The sequence below is a fragment of the Punica granatum genome, chromosome 2 (assembly GCF_007655135.1).
Source record: "Punica granatum isolate Tunisia-2019 chromosome 2, ASM765513v2, whole genome shotgun sequence".
Taxonomy (NCBI): Eukaryota; Viridiplantae; Streptophyta; class Magnoliopsida; order Myrtales; family Lythraceae; genus Punica; species Punica granatum.
Genome location: NC_045128.1, coordinates 39630671 through 39649607, shown reverse-complemented (window position 1 = coordinate 39649607; position 18937 = coordinate 39630671). Strand labels below are relative to the sequence as shown.

The 18937-nt window shown below is 38.2% G+C and overlaps 4 protein-coding genes across 12 annotated transcripts; 3 read left to right on the top strand and 1 right to left on the bottom strand.

Annotated features, from left to right (window-relative positions):
- Positions 1-1474: 1474 nt before the first annotated feature.
- On the top strand, positions 1475-2569 carry LOC116195007. The gene has a single exon (XM_031523952.1). The coding sequence runs from the start codon at positions 1801-1803 to the stop codon at positions 2377-2379; it is 579 nt and encodes a 192-aa protein (XP_031379812.1). The 5' UTR covers positions 1475-1800; the 3' UTR covers positions 2380-2569.
- A 7623-nt stretch (positions 2570-10192) lies between these two features.
- On the top strand, positions 10193-13835 carry LOC116194526 (protein EMSY-LIKE 1). 2 transcript variants are annotated; one of them, XM_031523343.1, is made up of 10 exons: positions 10193-10502; positions 11182-11367; positions 11452-11561; positions 11654-11774; positions 11958-12173; positions 12299-12367; positions 12654-12890; positions 12993-13061; positions 13147-13210; positions 13550-13835. In XM_031523343.1, exons 2-10 carry the CDS (start codon positions 11281-11283, stop codon positions 13594-13596), a joined length of 1020 nt encoding a protein of 339 aa, XP_031379203.1. In that variant the 5' UTR covers positions 10193-10502; positions 11182-11280; the 3' UTR covers positions 13597-13835. The 2 variants fall into 2 exon arrangements, with proteins under 2 accessions (XP_031379203.1, XP_031379201.1); XM_031523341.1 differs by having other exon boundaries at positions 12654-13061.
- On the bottom strand, positions 12851-16500 carry LOC116194527. Of its 8 annotated transcripts, none has more exons than XR_004154449.1 (5): positions 16163-16499; positions 14012-14441; positions 13745-13890; positions 13472-13640; positions 12851-13334 (listed from the first exon to the last, which is right to left on the bottom strand). XR_004154449.1 is itself a non-coding variant. In XM_031523344.1 (5 exons), exons 1-4 carry the CDS (start codon positions 16466-16468, stop codon positions 13515-13517), a joined length of 633 nt encoding a protein of 210 aa, XP_031379204.1. In that variant the 5' UTR covers positions 16469-16500; the 3' UTR covers positions 12851-13334; positions 13472-13514. The 8 variants fall into 8 exon arrangements, 2 of the variants coding, with proteins under 2 accessions (XP_031379204.1, XP_031379205.1); XR_004154450.1 differs by having other exon boundaries at positions 14012-14157; positions 16163-16492; XR_004154452.1 differs by having other exon boundaries at positions 14012-14105; positions 16163-16491.
- A 1229-nt stretch (positions 16501-17729) lies between these two features.
- Positions 17730-18743, top strand: LOC116195879. The gene is made up of 2 exons (XM_031525273.1): positions 17730-17985; positions 18064-18743. Exons 1-2 carry the CDS (start codon positions 17889-17891, stop codon positions 18414-18416), a joined length of 450 nt encoding a protein of 149 aa, XP_031381133.1. The 5' UTR covers positions 17730-17888; the 3' UTR covers positions 18417-18743.
- Positions 18744-18937: the final 194 nt, after the last annotated feature.

Sequence of the window (18937 nt, the reverse complement as noted above, 5' to 3'; positions counted from 1 at the left end):
AAAAACCTCGATTATTCCCTTTTCATATAAAGTCCTCGATATTTAAGTAATTAAAGATTGCTACTTTGGTGTGCAAAGTATAAAATGCCAATTAGTATGAATATTTATTTAATAATATCAAAGATAATATTTTTTTTAAAAGGGCATTTTAATTTTGAGAGATCCTAAGTAGAGATTTACAATTAGGTTCATCTTTTACGATTGCGATTGCTTGGGCTCTGTAATAAGTGGCGGAACTTAAGTCTGCTGGACCGTTGTTCTTGAGTTGCTCACCCCATTATTATTATATATTTAATAAATAGAAAATCATAATAAGATAAAAACGTACTAACGAAAAAAAAAGTAAATTTAATAAATAAATAAAAAAGTTGGATTATCTTCTTCTTCTTCTTCTTTTCCCTCTCTCTGAAAATCTTCGTGAAATTTTCCTTTTATCCACTTGAATTTTTGTGATATGGTTTGCATGAAGATAATTTTCAATACCTTAATTACTCAAAATCCATATGAATCACGTGCCATCCATTTTCCGTGGAGCACACTGTTGTGCATATATTTATATATACACGTCATGTGTGATCTCGAATTATTTCTCTTGGAAAAAAAATAATGTTTAAAGTAACTATCGTTAAACAACTCTTCCACAAATACTAAATTTTTTTCAGTTGAAAAATCCTTAATATATACGCACACATTTGTTATTCATATTATTACTATTATTTCATATAGAAAGAGAATTTAGTGTCCCCTGACGATTACGTAACATGTAAAAAGTCTAAATCTAAAAGACCCAACCTCAAAATGATTGACGCGATGAAAAAAATAAAATTTTGAAGTTAATAACAATTATGACAGCTTAGATGATTAGCACTCCTTAATTTACGATTTTGTTACGTTCTAATTAGTCAATACTCTATCTTTTATAAATGCAGGCGGGCTATGATATATCTTCTTCGCCTAAAAATAAAAAGATCTTCTTCGGGGAACCTTTTTGTTTTATCTCTTTTGACTGGACTTAGCGTAAGAACAAGGGGCTGTGTTTGCTCTGTACATAATATTGCCAAGCTTTGAAATATACACACCATTTAAAAAAATGAAAAGATAACAGAAAAAATTTCGTTTCTTTTCTTTTTTGGTTCAAGAAAAAGATTTAGACTATATATGTATGTATTTATATATATGTTGATGAGGTTAATTTGAACACGCCTTTTCAAAGTGATAATTGCTCTTAGAAAGTGTGGCAAATAATAAATGAAAATTTGAAATGTTATGTACATCGGTGCTTACTTTTATGAAGAAACTGTTGTCGATATGTCGAACAAATAAAGTTAAAACTTAAGAGCACTATAAAACGATTCCGAAAACATTAAAGGGATACAAAACCTTTTTGCTCATCTAAATAATCTCTGCATGAAATTCTGAAGTAAAACTGTTCCCAAAACCGAGGAGGGGCACATTGTTTTCAGAAATTGTTCCCTATCATTTGCAAGATCTTGAAACCTGAAAAGGGGACAACAACCCATATTCCTCCAAAGTACAACATGGACCTACTCGAAATTATCTGACAACCACAGGGCCAAATTGGTCTTTGGGGACCCTTTATAAAAAGAAGTCGTCCCACGTTGATTCTCCCAACACTCTCACAAACACACAAATAAGAAGGGGGCAAAAAAAAACAAAAAAAAACCTCAAAAGAAAAACCTTAATCCTTAGAAGAACTATATAACATGGTAGTAGTAGGTTCAGTCTCCCACCCCCTGAAACCTCTACTCTCATTCTCTCCAAATCCTCTCACTGATCAGAATGCCATCTTCCTTCTCCACCACAAAAACCCTAATCCACAGCCTCTTCCTCTCACAGGTGCGGCGCATCGCCCGTGTCCTGACCGGGGCGAAGTCGTTCCTGGTCAAGGTCTTCCGTAAGGGGTCGTCCTCGAAGCCCGTCCACTTCTTCATCTTCTTCTCCCGGAACAAGAAGGACAACAAGATATACTTCGGCTCGTTCCGGCTCCACTACAACTGGTGCTCCTCCCGGTCCTGGTCGGTGCCCGCCTCGGTCCTCCAGGACACGTTTCCGGCTCCCGTCACGAGCCAGGTCTCGTACTACTATGATTCATGCTCGAGGCGGAAGTACGAGGATGCTGTGGGGCATTATTGCCATCCCGAGCCGTCGGGCTTGTCAGGGTACCTACAATGGCTCGAGGAGAAAAAGGTCGACCATGGTCAAGGGGACGTTTTGGGAGATCAGAACAACGAGCAACCACAGGGGAATGAGATCGACAAGCTCGCGGACATGTTCATTGCGAGGTGCCATGAGAAGTTCATTTTGGAGAAGCAAGAATCGGAGAGGAGATTCCACGAAATGCTTGCTAGGAGCATGTGAAAAATCTTCTAATTAAGGTCTCTTTCGTTTTCATTGATAGCCTTTTGTTGTTTGTTTAATGTTAATTAATTAAGCTATATTTAGAGTTTTCTCAATTTGAGGAGGCTGGCTAGCCCTTAACCTTGTAATAATTAATTATTCCTTGGGACGTGGAGATTATATGTATTATGGCTCTTCTTTTTTCTTTTTATTTTTTGGTTTAATAAGCTCTTTTTTTTTAAAATATCTAATTTCTTCTTCTTATTAATATATATCGGGCAAGAAGAGAGAGATTGTGTGGGATCCAAAGCACAATCTGCTTTCGGCTCTTATTTAGCGAGTTAAAATGTGAAAATGCATCATCATCGAAAAAAATGTGATAATGCATTACTTGCATTGAAGAATAATAATTGATGGAATTAAATTGTGTGCTTATTGAATAAATAAAAATAAAAATAAAAATAACGAAAAATGATGATAGATGTTGTGATATTTCATGATTATATATATAGTATATGAACTTAGGGATCTCTACATGTTCTCACTAGGTTGAAATTAGAAATTAATTAGAAAATATGCGATTACATAAAAGAGAATTAGCTCTATAACTAGAGAAACACTTCTTATCATAATAACGAACGGATGAATACAAAGAAGTCAGTAAATTCGAAGTTAATAAAAAAAAACTAAAAAAAGTTAAAGTTACTGAAAAAACTACGCAAACAGTTCAATAAAGGATATGTATACATACATCGATACATACATTCCTTTTAACTTTTCTCCCTCTTTTTCGATTTATCATATATTCTTCGGTTATTTCTTATTTTGATGTAATTGTTTGCCACATCCAGGGAGCTACTATACTTGAATCTGTTTTTTTTATAATTCACGTAAAAGGAAAAAAATCGAAAAGCTCTATAGGGAAAAATTATTGGCAAAATGCATAGATATAGATTCATTGTTATCGAATTAACTTGATGAATTTCGTTTAAATTGAGACACACATTAGGCAGATACAATAATATTTGAGACTGCAATATGATAATATATATTTGATCCATTCAGCTGACTGATGGAGGAGTAGTTAAAAAATCACATTTGAATGATGATACGTGGGGCTTACGAAGGGGACAAAAGGCTCCAACATATTTTCCATATTATAATCATAAATAAACGTTAATCTATACATGTAGACGTAGCTGGTAGGAGAAGCTGCAATTCTTTTTAGTTATCTCCTTAATCACTTTTTACAATTTTATTTTGTAAATAATTAATATATCCGCAGGGGCCGCAGATACACACACACACATATATATACATTAATTAAAAATGTAACCTGGGAGCATTTTAAGGCAGTTCATTCGGCGATGTATATGCTCGCAGTCAAATTGTTTTAAACCAAAATTTGATTTTTTTTCAAAAAATTAATGTGAGTTACTTCAAGACTTCAAACGATTCGGTACTTATTCATTTTAAATAAGGTCTCGCTGTGAATAAAAAAATTTATGATTGTAAGAGTTTTATCCATTAGTAAACTGACATGATTTTGAACTGAATTAATTGGAATTCATTTAACTGTTATATATTATCATACACATTTTTTTTAAATAATTGTATTGACACGACGTTTGTAAGTATACTTTAGGAAATGGGGGTGATCACGTTCTGACAATTCATATGGATCCACTAGTTTTCAGTGACATCGAGATGGACATTTGAGTTCCCCTAGACGGCAGGCAACTAGCCGATTTTACCTGATCTATTACATATATTTAATTTATACGTAGGTACACGCATATATAATATATATTTATGTCTTAATAATGATATATAAGGATGTGTGTGTTTTTGGCGGGGAATTTTCAGTTTGCACCCAAACAATTTGCTCGTTCATTCTATTTTCTTTTCACAGTTTGTTCTAAGACTGATAATTAAATGTTAACCACCTAAAAAAGCACGATATTTGTATTTTTTTCTAAATATAACACGGCATTTGGGAAATAGCATAAAAATGTAGGATCTTTGCATTTTTTCTAAATATCGCATGATCTTTAGAGAGTAATACAGAAAGGCAAGACTTTTATATTTTTTCCTAAATATAGCATGACCTTTAAAAAAAGTATGTGCATGGCTTTCGGGTTTAATTGCGCATCTAGCACGATGTCAATTATTTTTTCAGATTGTAACGATAACGACTAATGTGGAGCTAAGATGCTACGTAACATATCATAATTGGACAAGTAGATCCCACATATTTTTATTTAATTAAAAAATAATTTAAAATTTTAAAAGAAATGAAAGGAGGATTTAAGAGGAAAGGGGGAGGGAGCCGACGGTGGTGGCTACCATCGCCCAATTGGGGTCGTCGGCTGCAGCTTAATCCCAATTATGTGGATGGTAGTCATAATCAGGACACCCACCGTCGGAATCGAAAGAACCCCAATATTGAAGGCTTTTTCATGTCGGTGGTGGGGGCCCAATTACTCCCCCCGCAATCTAAGTTCGCTCATTTCTTTCTTCTTCTTTTTTTAGAAATAAAATCTTCTTTTAATTTTTTTTTAAAAATTTAGAATTATTTTTAATTAAATAAAAATATGTGGGAGCCATTCGACCAATCATGTTGTGCTACGATGTGCCGTTAGCTGTTATCATTACATTTGACGAATAATTGACGTCGTGCCATAATCATAACTAAACCCGAAAGTTGTGCCTTTATGTGCTATTTTTTAAAAATTGTGCTATATTTAAGGGGGAAAAAAAGAGCAAAGATCTTGTCTTTTTGTACTACTTTCAAAATGTCGTGCTATATTTAGGAAAAGTATAAATGTCATACATTTCTGTGATATTTTCTAAAGATCGTGCTATATTTAAGAAAAAATGCGGAGGTCGTACATTTCTAAGTAATTAATCCTAGTATTAATGGAATCATTTTAAGTTACCTTAGTCATAGGATCATACAGGTTCCCGATGTCTTGTATAATTAGAACACGAAGTACTGGTTCTTACTAAATCTTGAAAGGTATCGATTGTGATCGTACAATTTAAATTTGCGTACCAATATGTCGTTGAATGCACTGAACTTGCATGATAGAGAGGGAGAGGTGCGAGCTGGGTCAATTTGCTACCTGCCTCCACCATTTTTCTCTCCAGCGTAAATCCTTCTTGTTCTTATTTTTAAAATAAATTTTCTTACTATTTTATGCGAGTAACATCTCACTTTCATCGTCCTCTTGTAATTTATACGCAGAAAAGTTAGTCAAGTAAAGTTTTTATCTATACACATAAGTAAAAAGTAAAAGTCTTTATTTACAACCCAAAATTACGAAGTCTTGCAAGTTTAGGTGTCAATCATTTTCATTTTGTAACACCAATGTACAAATTTTCACATGACTGTGACTTGAAAAACACCATAGTTGAGAACGAACGAGTATCAGTTTCTTCTAAATTGAATACTCGAGACTTTGGAATCCCACTGGCTCAAAGTCGGGGAAACTCGCGCATGTTAATTGGATGAGGAGGAGGGAATATTAGGAAATTCAAAAGGGATTATGATCGTCCTTAGGAATTAATCCCAACGATTTACCTGATATAGTTTGTACATATTAATAAATATATAGTGAAATATTATTGCTGAGATAGGAGAATCTGGAGCGAAGCACATGGCTCACGACGAACATTCTTAATCCTAACTAACACCTTATAGTTACTTAGGATCATGTTAAAGGTTTCGGGACCAATTGGAGGAGTTGGTGGGGGTATGAAGTTGCTTTTGATGTTGGATTTCTTGCCAAACAAGATTTACGTACGTCGCATGCATGGGCCTCGGATCCCCCGCAATACGTGTATTCGCGGTATGATCGGTATTAGTATATCAATTGTGCTTCATGCTGTATATATAAGTCTCTGAGACTGAGAAAATCATCCATTATCTGAATCCACGAAAATCAATTTCTGTAGTATTAACAAGCCGACCGCCATGTACGTAATGGTCGCACCTTCAAAATTCAGTGGAATTGATTCAAAATTAGTGGTTTTCTTTTTGGATAAGTAAACATTAAAGGTTTACATGTAATTTGTTTTAAAATAAATTAGTTTTACTACCATGATGTTAAAAATTTTTATGTTTTCTGCCAAAATGTTAAATATGTAAAAAAAACTTTGTATTGTTTTCCAATATTATATGCTTTTGGACAGTGTTTCAACAGTAAAATTAAAAGGAGGAAAGGGGGTAAGGAATCGATGCTTCTTTAATTTTATTCCCTCCTTAAGTCTACCCCTTTATTCCAAATCAAAAATTTCCTTTGTCAAAATTTTATGTTCTTTTTTTTTTCTTTTCGATTTTGCAGCACCTAATATCCAAAAACTTAACGGTCCCTCATTAATTCAAGTTCGAGATAACTCGGTCCACTAAGGAAGAGGTTACGTAAAACTCAATAGTCCCCAATTGTAGATTGTCTCCGTTTACAATATTCAAAACCGAAATCTTATTTAAAAAGAAGAGATGTCGACCTACCTAATTAAATCAATCCATATGAGTTTCTATAGGTTAACGGGGCCAAAGCCCATATTGATTTCTTTTTCTCTCATTTTCTTTCGCTTTATTTGTTTCTCATTTTCCGATTTCCTTTGTTTCCCAATTTGCGGACTGCCTTTATGCCAAAGCCAATCAACCACATGATCTCTCGGGATTTTATTCCCCTCGAGTTCAAATAAGCATTTCAGATTTCTTCTTTCTCATCTTAATTATCCTAATTATCCGAAACGCGTCGGATAGATCGCTCATAGAAACTTCGCTGTCGATCTCGCATGCGTAAATGACATGAGGCTCTCTCTCGTGTCGCGACGTGTTTTAGACTTTTAGGTTCAGATAAACCAAGACCAATAATGCTTGTGTTTTCACAGTAAGGTACGCGTCCAAGGCTCGAATGTTCGAAGCAAGATTCAAATTGAGGGTGTCGAAGCCCTCATCTCAGCCCCTCGTTACATCCCTATAATTTGATGCCTTAGGTAGTTAAAAATAGCTAGGAGCCCAACATGAATACCAACCCACTCTCGGCCCCGCTTAGATGAAACCTTGAAGACCCGAGCCCGTCAGGTCGCGGACCTCGTAGCATTCTGTCACGTGATCATCATATACGTATCATTCCTATTCTTAAAATTTTCTTCGATTATAAGAGATGCCTATGGGCTAATTACGATAATGAATAGAAGTCTTATCCCAAGAGCTACTAAAAGGGTATATTTAATATCGCAACGAGAATCGAACCTGTAATATGTTGGTTGACAAGTAAGAGAGTGCACCGTTGCGCTATCACTCTCTTTCTCTCCAATTCTTAGATTATATCGCATTAGTATACGCGAAATGGACTCGAGAAAACTCGTTACTGATTACATCAGATGGGAAAATCAAAAAGGCCATAAAGGCTAAACTAATTAACCAAGAGAAAATGGCATCCTTCAGCTCGTATAGGATGGAGATCAGATTCACTTGTTTTGGGTAGGATTCGGAACGCTAGGAGGGACTTTCCTCAAGCTCGCCTCCACGGCTTTCTCGGCCTCTTCACTGTCGTCGTCCTCGACTCTGCCGGGCGTCTTGGAACTGCCTGAACTAACATTGACGGTTGCAGCATTGCGAGTCATCATCAACCTCCTCGACAACAAAGAAGAAGAATCCTCCGGTCGGATTATCCTTCCATGGCAGAGAGGCAGTGAAGAGAATGAGATGATGCTGGAAGCGATCAGAAACAGAGCAAACAGAGCAGCCAAGGTTTTGGAACCGATCTTCATGTGGTCCGCGTAAGAAGAGAAGGATTGACACACACTTGGAAGGGGCATTCAGAATTGACTAAGCGGGAGCGGGTTTTATACATGAGAGCTTGTCATGCCATGGTCTTTCGAGTCCATACCATGTGGTCATGTAAGTAACATTATTTAGAAGCTCGTGGACGGTCGTCCATCCCGACATGTTTTTCCACACCTAAACACTATTATATCCGTTGGTGTACATTATTTCTTCATAAAAAAAAGAAAAAACCTGTCTTGACTCTAACCGTATTACATTATGTAATTTTTTTTTGATAAATTTATTACATTATGTATTTATGTATATGCTTGCTTGTGATAATAACCTTATCTCACTGGGCAGCAAGTAACTAATACTCATTTCACTCACGGGACGATAAGTCAGTCGGAGCACATGTAAGTTATATAATTCGATCTTGTATCCCGTTGATAATCATTACTACGTCAATAAATTTCATTAGAATCTATATGTTTATACGAGTGACAGTGTGTATCTCGGTCCATCTCGTCACCGAGCATGCAGCTTCTCGCTAGAGCTACATATATAATCCGCAAATATAATATATGGAGCAGCATTCGTGCAAAGGAGTTGTGTTGGAAAGATCAAAAACATTAAAACTTTGTTGCCATACCGTGGATGAAGTTTGTCGCAAAATACCGAGCATCAACCTAAGTTTTCAGTTTACTAACTGCTGAGCAAAACCAGCAGTTGCAATTTATTTCGCGCATTCATTGAAGGTAAGGGTCGACTCTGCCCCGACTCTCCGATTTACACTATTAAAACCCAAGCACTTCAAGGCCACTACTCTCCGATTTTCTGCAGCTTCTGTATAAGACTCGTGTCGATCCCCACGATCCGCCCGACAATTTTAGTGAATAAATTTTTTTGATCGATCAATTGGAAGCAAAGGAAATGACATTGCCCTGATGGGTTTTCGTACCCATGGGATGCATAGTCTGTGGCTAAAAATTTTCTCCTACTGGTTTCCTTACGGCGATGGGCTGACTTTCTAAGAGTGGATGGATCTGAATTAACTCCAAAATGGGCCTTAAGGCCCATTCACTTGATGGGCTGCTGGGCCCATCGTCATTTAATGGCGACCGGTATGAATTATAGCGGAGCCGGCTTCTTCTAGTTTCAACTTTCAACCCCATATATTAAAGTGTTCGTACTGCGATTCGAAATAAAGAGCGTACTTTGAGTTTTCTGTCATCGAACCAGAGACCTAACTCGACTCGGCAGTCGAAGTCCATCAGAGAAAAACCTTCCAGGCGTGTTATGGCTTGCTCACGTTCTCCGAGCAAACTAATATACGAAATAAATAGCATTTATTATGTAATATTTTCTTTTATAAATTACGATACTTTTTCTTTACATCAATATGATAATTATACTTTGATCTAAAGTCTAATTTCGGAGGATTAAGCATAATGCAAAATGTGGTCGCTATAATCTTTGCACGGTAAGTTGAACTATGAATCTTCGATAAAAAATTACCGGCTCATTTGATTTCGTAATCCGATTTTAAGATTTTAACTCCAACTCTAACTCTACGCACTACATAACAAAAGTCAACAGCACAATTATTACTTTTTTATTTTTCTTTAATTTTTTTAACCATTCAATTCAATTTTTAATAATAAATTCTCTCAATTATTCATTACTTTTTTCACAATTCAACAATACAATCATTACTTTTTTTTAACTATTCATTACTTTTTCATATTTTTTTTTTCATAATTCAACATCACATTCATTACAAATAAATTAAAATTAAAATTCAGTTCAACTCAACTCTAAAACTAAACACACTGTACAAGCCAAACTTGGAATCGTTTCCCAGCATATGTGATCGCGGGATAAGTAAAACGGTATGCTGGAATGGGAAGCTTTGCAGGGAAAGGGAAAAGTAGATCCTGATGCCAAATGTTAAGTTCCGATTGGCTTGGTGAATGGAAAACTAGAAAACACAATTTCATTTTGCTTACGAAAAGGAAAACAGAAAACACGAAATCTTATAAAAGGAGAGCTTTCCAGCTTCAGCTCGAAAGAAGGAAATCCCAAAGAAAAAAATTCCCCCCCGGTCCTTTTCTCTCTTCCGTCTCTCCGAACGAAATCTTCTGCTCTCTTGCCCTAATTGGATCCTCCCGAGCCCTAATTTCTACAACTAGCAAGCGTCGAAGCCCTAATTCTCCGTGCCATCGCTTGATTTCTTCATCTCCGAGTTCCTCCGATCCCGCGACACCTCCCGCCGCTACAGTGCTTGGGAGATCTCGCTTCGATTCTCATGGCTTCGGGGGTTAGATTCGTGACATGGACTATGAAGTTCTAGATAGCAGTGGTGAGTGGGTGGTCTGTTCCGTTCGCCTCGCGTATTATGCATCCCTCCCTCTCTCCATTTTCTTCGGTTGACTTTAAAGGTTCGACCTTCTTGGTCCCGGATGGATCTCGTCAAGCTTCAGCGCTCTATTGGAGGAAACAGTTGATTTCATTTCCCTCAGCATTTGGGGTCTCCCCGTTGGATGGTTGCACGAGCAATTGTTCAGCGGCAGGGCTTGCTTGAGGTGTTTAATGGGGGCCAGGGGTTTAGGGTTTCAAAGTGCAGGATTTGGTTATTGCGAGAAGGAGGTGTCCTGTTGCCTTTTGCTGTTTTAGTGGCTCTGAAGAGATGTATTCACGCATAGCGGAGTCATGGAAGACGAAGTATATCCCTGCAAGGGGGATTTGTGGTTACACTGAAATTTGAGGAGCTGCATATCCCTGGAAATGGAGTTTGAGAGGAGGATTATAAAGGATAACAATTATTTATGGAGGAAGATAAATTATCGACTAATGCTCGTTAAGGCCCAGATGATTGTCCAAACGTTGGTTTTGGCTTGTTTGGAATAGTATATCTGGTTTACTGATTGTTGAAGTTCTGCAATTGTGTTACTGATTGCTAACAATTCGCCATGTTGTCATTTCTCCTTCCACGCTGAGTACACACAGTTACTGATGATGATCTTCCTCCATCCTACCAGAATAATATTTCAAGAAGTAAAATTTCAAGGAGAGGACTTGTTCCGGGGAATGGAAGGTCTGCTATAGGTTCTATCACTCACTCTCATATTTTCACCAACATGGAAGCCCAAATTCACAGTCTTGAGCAAGAAGCATACGCTTCAGTTCTTCGTGCGTTTAAAGCTCAGTCAGATGCCATCACCTGGGTAATTTATTCTGCCACTTGTTTACATGTCTTTTCACTCTTATGCTGATCTTCTCTAAGATCGTCCCGCTGTATCTGGTCTCAGGAAAAAGAAAGTTTGATCACTGAGCTTAGAAAGGAACTAAGAGTCTCTGATGACGAACACAGGGAACTCCTCTCGAGAGTTAACGCTGATGAAACGATTCGAAGGATAAGGTTTCTTATTATGAAAATTGTAGTTGTTGAGAAACATTGGTCTGGCATTTGTTGTTTCATCTTTTACCCTTCACAGTTTTTGTATGTTATAGGGAGTGGAGGCAGGCAGGAGGACATCAAACTGCCATACTCAGTACGTCTCAGCCCATTCACGATTTGTTACCAAGTCCTACAGTTTCAGGATCTCGCAAGAAACAGAAGACATCCCAATTGGTATGTGATGGGACATTTGGGTTATTTATATTTATAATGGTGATGGCCTTTCCAACTATTGCCCCAATGGTGGGAGTACATTGAAATTGCGACACAATGGCCAGCAAAATGTAGATTATTTGCGAAGGTGGTTGGATTTCTTTGTTCTAACTTTTTTTGTCCTAATCCATTTATATATGGCAGGTCCAGCATCTACCGAGTTTATCGTCTGTGAAGCCAATTCAGTATCCTCCTTCAGGTCCTGCAAATAGCAGGCAGTACAATAGAAGTGCTTCTGCTATCATCACCACTAATACATCTGCTGAGGCAGATCCGCTCATTGGCAAAAGAGTATGGACGAGATGGCCTGATGACAACAGCTTTTACGAAGCTGTGATTACAGATTACAACCCTGTGGAGGTAATTCCCTAGCCCTTTTCGCCTACATTTCCCAGTGAAGGGGGCCCTGCCTTTTCTCAATTTGCGTTCTGCTAGTGCTAAAGGCTCTTGCTCTTGCATAATGATTAACTAGCATCTTTCGACAGGGAAGGCATGCTCTGGTCTATGATATCCATACTGCCAATGAAACCTGGGAATGGGTTGATCTCAAAGAGGTAATTCTCCATCGCCATGACCTGTTGATGCATCTGTTATTCTGTCCTGGAGTCCTTGTATTGTATTCTTGCTTGTATATTTAAGGTCCCTGTGATGAATTTCTGATATAATCTTGATTATAGCTTATATTGGGAAACTATTCAAATTCATCCAATCTTGTATTTAGGAGCTTTTGAATCTCAGATCATCCGAGGCAACAGCCAAAGTACAGCAGATATACAAATATTTTTCTGACTTAATGAGATCTCATCTGATTGATTTGTTGCCATGTTATGATTAATACAGATATCACCAGAGGATATTCGATGGGACGAAGACCCTTCTATATCTAACCGAAGGGGCCGTGGTGGCCCTGCCCCTAAGAAGTCTTCCGCCCGCAGTGGTGGTCCCCCAAGTTCCGGAAGAGCGAGGGTGCCCACAAAGAGCCAACCTAGGAAAGAAAACTTGCCTTTGCAAAATGGTGCTTTGAAGAAGCTTCCTGATGATATCGAACTTTTCAACACAGATTCATTAGTGAAGGAGGTTTGTGTTTTGAATATGTTGCATATAGATACAAAGCATGAATATGTTGCATATACACACATCATTTACAGGGACAGCATGTTTCTTTGTTGGAATGGTCAGGTGGAGAGGGTCTTTGATGCGAGCAATCCCAACCTTATGGAGATCGCGAAGGCGAAGAAGATGCTTAAAGTGAGATATAGGCCTTTGGTGCTCCTGTTCAATTTGCATCTCAACGATCTGGAATTTGTGGTTAACCTTTGTTCTCAATGTGCAGGAGCATGAACAAGCCCTCATTGATGCAATTGCACGGCTCGGAGATGCATCTGATGGTGAAAGTGGTAATAGATGCATCTGAAACATAGCATACTTTGCTGCGCTTGGTTGTACATTGATGATTGTTGGTCCGTGCTGATAATTTGATAAAGCCGGCTCTTAGATCTGTTCGTTCTGTAACTGTATCAACTGATAAATTATCAGAGGTTCTACCTTCACCTTGCCTCAAAAGTTGTATGCATGTATGGAATGTGCTCTCTGGATCTCATCCATAAATAGTAAACTAAGTACCAAGCTGCCTATAAATGATGCAATCATCCATTTACCTCAATTGCCGCAACCTCAGATTTATGCTCAATCACAGTAACCTCACTTAGAACTGTTGAATCCTTGTCCAAATGCAGATGGAGGGCTGGGATATGCAGGAGGGCAGCTAATGGAACAGCTCTGAGGATGGGCGATCATCAGAAAACCTGATGGAGCGATAGTAATTTCCTGGAAGAGGAATCCCATTAACATATTTTGAGAATCTTAGCAGCTCCATTTTGTTCACAGAACAGCTGCAGCTGGGAGTGGCATTTTAAGTGTTAAGGGCACACCTTGTAAAAAGATTCTTTTATTTTGTAGTTGTAGTTGTAGTACATTGCATTTTCTCTGTCACCTTGGTACCGGAATCTTTGGACTTCAATCTGTTTTGTTGCGCTATAATTATCAGTTCGGACTCAAACACTGTTCCTCATCCTTTCTGCAAACCATGCGCAGACATGAAAGACGATGCAAAAAAAGTATGTTTGCTGTTACCTGAACAAATAGACGGTAAAGATTCAAAGTCAACTCCACTACTAGTACTGGTTCTGCACGGTTACCTGTATCCCTCCTGTAAGATGGAACTTCCACCTGAAGCTGGCCATTCTGTGAGAAACAATCAATCCACTAACTTGAAAATTTGATCTCCAGCTCCTGTTCAAACTATGTTGGGCAATAACGCGTGCTTATATGCAGTAGCAAAGTTCTGAGAATCTCCAATGTATCATGATAAATAAATGAATATAAATAGATCTATGTTAAGAAATGAACGATCAACGCGATATAGATCTGCAGGCTAAAAAAGAAACACGATATAGGTCTGACTTATAGGCTTCCATGAAACTGTAGCAGTCAGGACAGGGGTGGCAGCAATTGATTGCCTGATCATCAGATCATGCTTTCTTAGAAATTCAGCAGGGCTGCGTGGAGGCCACAGCCATATTATGCATGTATACATAAAGAAGCAGCCTTTGGTCCAGCTCCATGATCCTGATTTGAAACAATCCAAATGCTTTATTGGTTTTGTTCCAGAATCAGTCCAGACGACAGGCATCAGGCCACCAGAAACCCTCTTGGTTAGTTGGTGTTTAATAAGAATATCATCTGTCTCATAGTCCTTTTAGGAATATTGTGATGGAAATCCAATGGCAAGATATAACTTATTAAAAGGTCCATAATATGAAAGGTAAGTTTAAATCGACTCTGTAGACTAGTCAGTGAGAATAATCTTATCCAAGATATAGCATCGTCAACCTCCCACAAGCCCTTTACCCTACATTATAATGGAGTGCAAATCCACTTACTGTTCATGTCATTACTTTACAGCATCAGATTGTAGTTATCTGGAAGACAAATTTTAACAACTTTTTGATGGAAAAAACAAAAGAAAAAAAGCCTCTAAAAACAGATTTTATACCCCATTTTTTATAACCTTAGTCAAGCAGTATAAGGTACTTAATAAGAAATTGAACATCCATTTGAGAAATTATCTATGCTCTAAGTGCAAATTTAAACATGAGAAAGAAATTAAATGGATCCTGCAGATTTGAGAAGGGTCAATGACCAAAGAAAACTTGTGGAAACTTAAGCTTTCATATGTATGCAGTGAAGATCCATTTACTATTGTTATATAAGCACCTTATAGCTATCGAGAATGAATATAATACGAAAAGAGCATTTTTAGTATACAGTGGATACTTGCGAAATTTTCAAGTTAATTCTACACTGACAGTGCAGATATGAGAGGTCTAACCATATTTGAACATCTATAATGCATTAAAATATCAGCTCCCTCATTTCAAGGTCCAATCTGAAAACAAGTTTTTTGAGCTCCAACAGGCATCGCATTTGACAGAAAATTGATCAACGAGAAGCATTAACCATCATACACAATTAAAGGAGCCGTCGAATCAACAAAAACAAAATTCAAAGTCAGAGAGCAGAGAGATTGTGAACTATAGTCAAGCAAAATTAATTTACTTAAAGCAAACATCCAGTTCGCCGAGAGAAGAATCCAGCATCTAGAAATAGGATGATATCGCAACATGATTACGAGGCAAGTCATGAGAAAACGTAATTCCAGATCAGCAAACAGGAGCATAACAATCAGGAATAAGCCGTTAATGCACCAAGCCAGCAACTGTAATAAGCCGAATCATCAGCAATGAAACTCTAGATCATAGAGAAGTGGCCTACTAGAATAAGCAGCACACCCAACTCAATCAGGATAAACTCTACAGCAGAATCCACCCAGTACAATCTAGAAGAAAGAGATTGAATGTAATAAGAAGCTAAAAGCAGGGTCAATCAATCAGCGAAAACCAAAATTGTAGATCATGGAACAGAGGAGCTGCCGATCAGATTAAGCTAAATAGTAAACCAAATATCACATCCAGATAAAGCAGAATCAATCCATCAGATAGAATCCAAAAGCTGCAGAGAACAGCAAAGAAGAGCTACTCGCCCGAGCACTGATCGAAGCATAATTCTAGATTACAGAAGAGAACACCGATTTGAGCTATTGAGCTATATAATGTCAGAGACATGCAATTGAGAGTCCGGGGGAAGATAGAGGGACGACAAGGAGCTACAGCAGAATCAATCAATCGAAAACGTCATCCGAGACAATCAGGAAACAAATAGAAAGTAATCACCGACGAGAATCAAGCAGGAACTGAACGCAGAGTCGAGCGGGATGAAAGGACAATCACCTTCATCGGGGAGGAGCCAAGGGACAGAGGATTGAGGAGCTGGGCTTCTGCGGCATGGTCGGGAGGAAACGCATCGGTCGGTGGGAGGGACGATCGCAACGGTCCATCGACGGGGCGTTGAGAGAGGAAGGAAATGGCGTTGAGCGTTGCAGTTGCGGGAGCGAGAGAGAAAGAGAGAGAAGGATGCATAAATAGTACAGGCGAGGTGGCCTCTTTTCCCGGAGAGAAACGCTCCCCGTGAGAGAGAGAGAGAGAGAGAGAGAGATAGAGAGAGGTGGGGAGGAGAGAGGACTCTCTCCATCTCATCTGAGGAATACGGATTGGAGTGAGTTACACGTTTCGCCGTCACCCTTCAGCTCTTTTTTTTTCTTCTTCTTTTTCCGGTGGATATATATATGTCAATTGTTTATAATTAAATTTCAAGTAAAAAGAATTATAAAAAAAAAATTGAATGAAGGGCCGAAGCGCAGCTATAAAGAACTAAAGAAATACCGTAGCCAATATCACAAAAAATGAGGATTGAATACCCTCCTGTGGGAAAAAAAGAGAAAATAATAAATTCTCATGAATATTTTTAACCATCTGACAATAAAGTTAAATTTTAAAATTTAATTATATTCTAATCAAAATTGATAAAAGACAAATAAGTATGTTGGTGAAAAAGTATTTATGTATATATTTAAGTGGAGTTGTAATAATGGAGCTGAGGAAGAAGAAAAAAAAAAGTAGTGATTGTGTTATTGAATTGTGAAAAAAAAAGTAATGAATAGTTGAGAGAATTTAGTATTAAAAATTTGAATTTAATGGTAGTTAAGATAAAAAATTTGAAGAAAATGGGAAAAAATAATGATTTTATTGTTGAGTTGAAGAAAAAGTAAAGTAAAGTGGACTGGAATGGAGTAAAAAATAATTCAACTCCAAAGCCAAATGGAGCCTTTACACTTTCGGGTGATCTATTCAAAGCAAGTGTTGTCATCCTTGAATGTATGAATAGCGTGAATCTTCCAATCCTTGAGTAAGAAAAAGGATAGAGGTGGAGCCACGTCCAACAACTAATAACAAAGCACTCGACAAACTCAAAATCAACTTTCACGATAACTCTTTTAAAACCAAGAGCCCATACTAGCTCCTACCCAAATTTGACCCCCATAGTTTAGTTGAGACTGACACGATGAAGCCAATACTTTGTACAAATTCTCCAAGCCACCGTCCATCATCATCCTTGATTAAGTTACTCATTTTCAATCAATAATAATCTCTGCTGGTGGGACTCTCTACAGCCCGTCGCTTGCTTCAAAGTGAGACATGAGCGGCACCATATTGCATTGCTTCACGACCCTTCCCTTGGAGCTATCATAGCGGATGATGATTAATGAATGCATCATTGTTCATAACAAAGAAAACCATCTTCTTAGCTATTTATTTAAATCGATACTTTATATTACAATAAGAGTAAATTAATGATTTGGTCATCGAGAGATGTACGTTACATTAAATCTGATCTCAATAAATCTTTTACATCAAATTGAATTTTGACAAATTAAATATACGTTAAATAGGCCCTTCCGTCAGTGTCCTGTTAAAAAATGGACGGCATCCGCTGACGTGGCACATTTTATTGTTTTCTGCCATTTTTTATCGTTTCTTTCTTTCTCCTCCATTTCTTTTATATGATTTCTTTCCTTTTCTCTCTTATTTTTTTTCTTTTTCTTTTCGTTGGAGCTGGATGGGTGGGGGCTCCAGCCACTGCCCTCCCTTCTCCCCCATCCCATCCATGGCGTCACTCTCCAGAGAGCCTGGCAGTGAGCTCTCACCTGCACTGGGTAGCACTGCCGTGAACTCCCCTCGAGCTCCATCGCCGTCCTAGCTCCTTCCAACCTCTTTCCTTTTTTTTTTTTTAGAATGCTCGAGAGAGAAAGGGAGGCAGATCGGAGTCGGGAGTACAACCCCGCTGCCCATCGCCCCCTTGAGAAGAAGACGCCGTCCTGTCACTGAATCGAGTCATTCACCTCGCCCCATCAGTCGGAGACCAGAACTCCGACCTGCTGTTCAAATTCAACCTTCCCCTTGTGCCCACGAGCAACCCATAACCAAGGATTGGAGCTTCCTCAGCTCAAATCTCCCACTGGGTCGGCCATGGGGGCTGGGTTTCGCCGAGGAGCCGGGGGTGGAGAGATTTGGGAGCCCAAGAGGGAGACCGTACTGTACGGGAGGATCAGATCCGGGTGGGTGGGGATCTGAATATGAAGCGTGAGAGGGAAAGCGATGCCTCGTAACTGAACTGAAACAAAAACGATCGAGAGTTCGAACGATATGTCTCCTCTCCTTCATCTCTCTCTCTCTCTCTCTCTCTCTCTCTCTCTCTCTCTCTCTGTGCAGTAAGGCTTTAATAATTGAATGGCAAGTTGAAGGGTAAGGAGAAGGAGAAGAAGAAGGAGAGCTCCGTTGATGTAGGCACAAGCAAGGTTGGCGGGGGGCGGCGGTCGACGGCGTTGCCCCACCGTAGGTCTTCGCCCTCATCCTCTTCCTTTCTCTTTCTCAGTCATTTGCAGAAGAAAAACTTTTTTTAAAATTTTTCGGATATCTTTCTTATTTTTTATGAGATTAAATAATATAATACATTGTTAAAGAATAAAAAGAATCACAAAAGGAATTAAAAAATAATTTTTAATATTTTTCGTCCATTTTTAACTGGACGCTGACGGAAGGGTCTATTTAATGTACATTTAATCTGTCAATGTTTAATTTGATATAAAAAAATTTTGAGGTTAGATT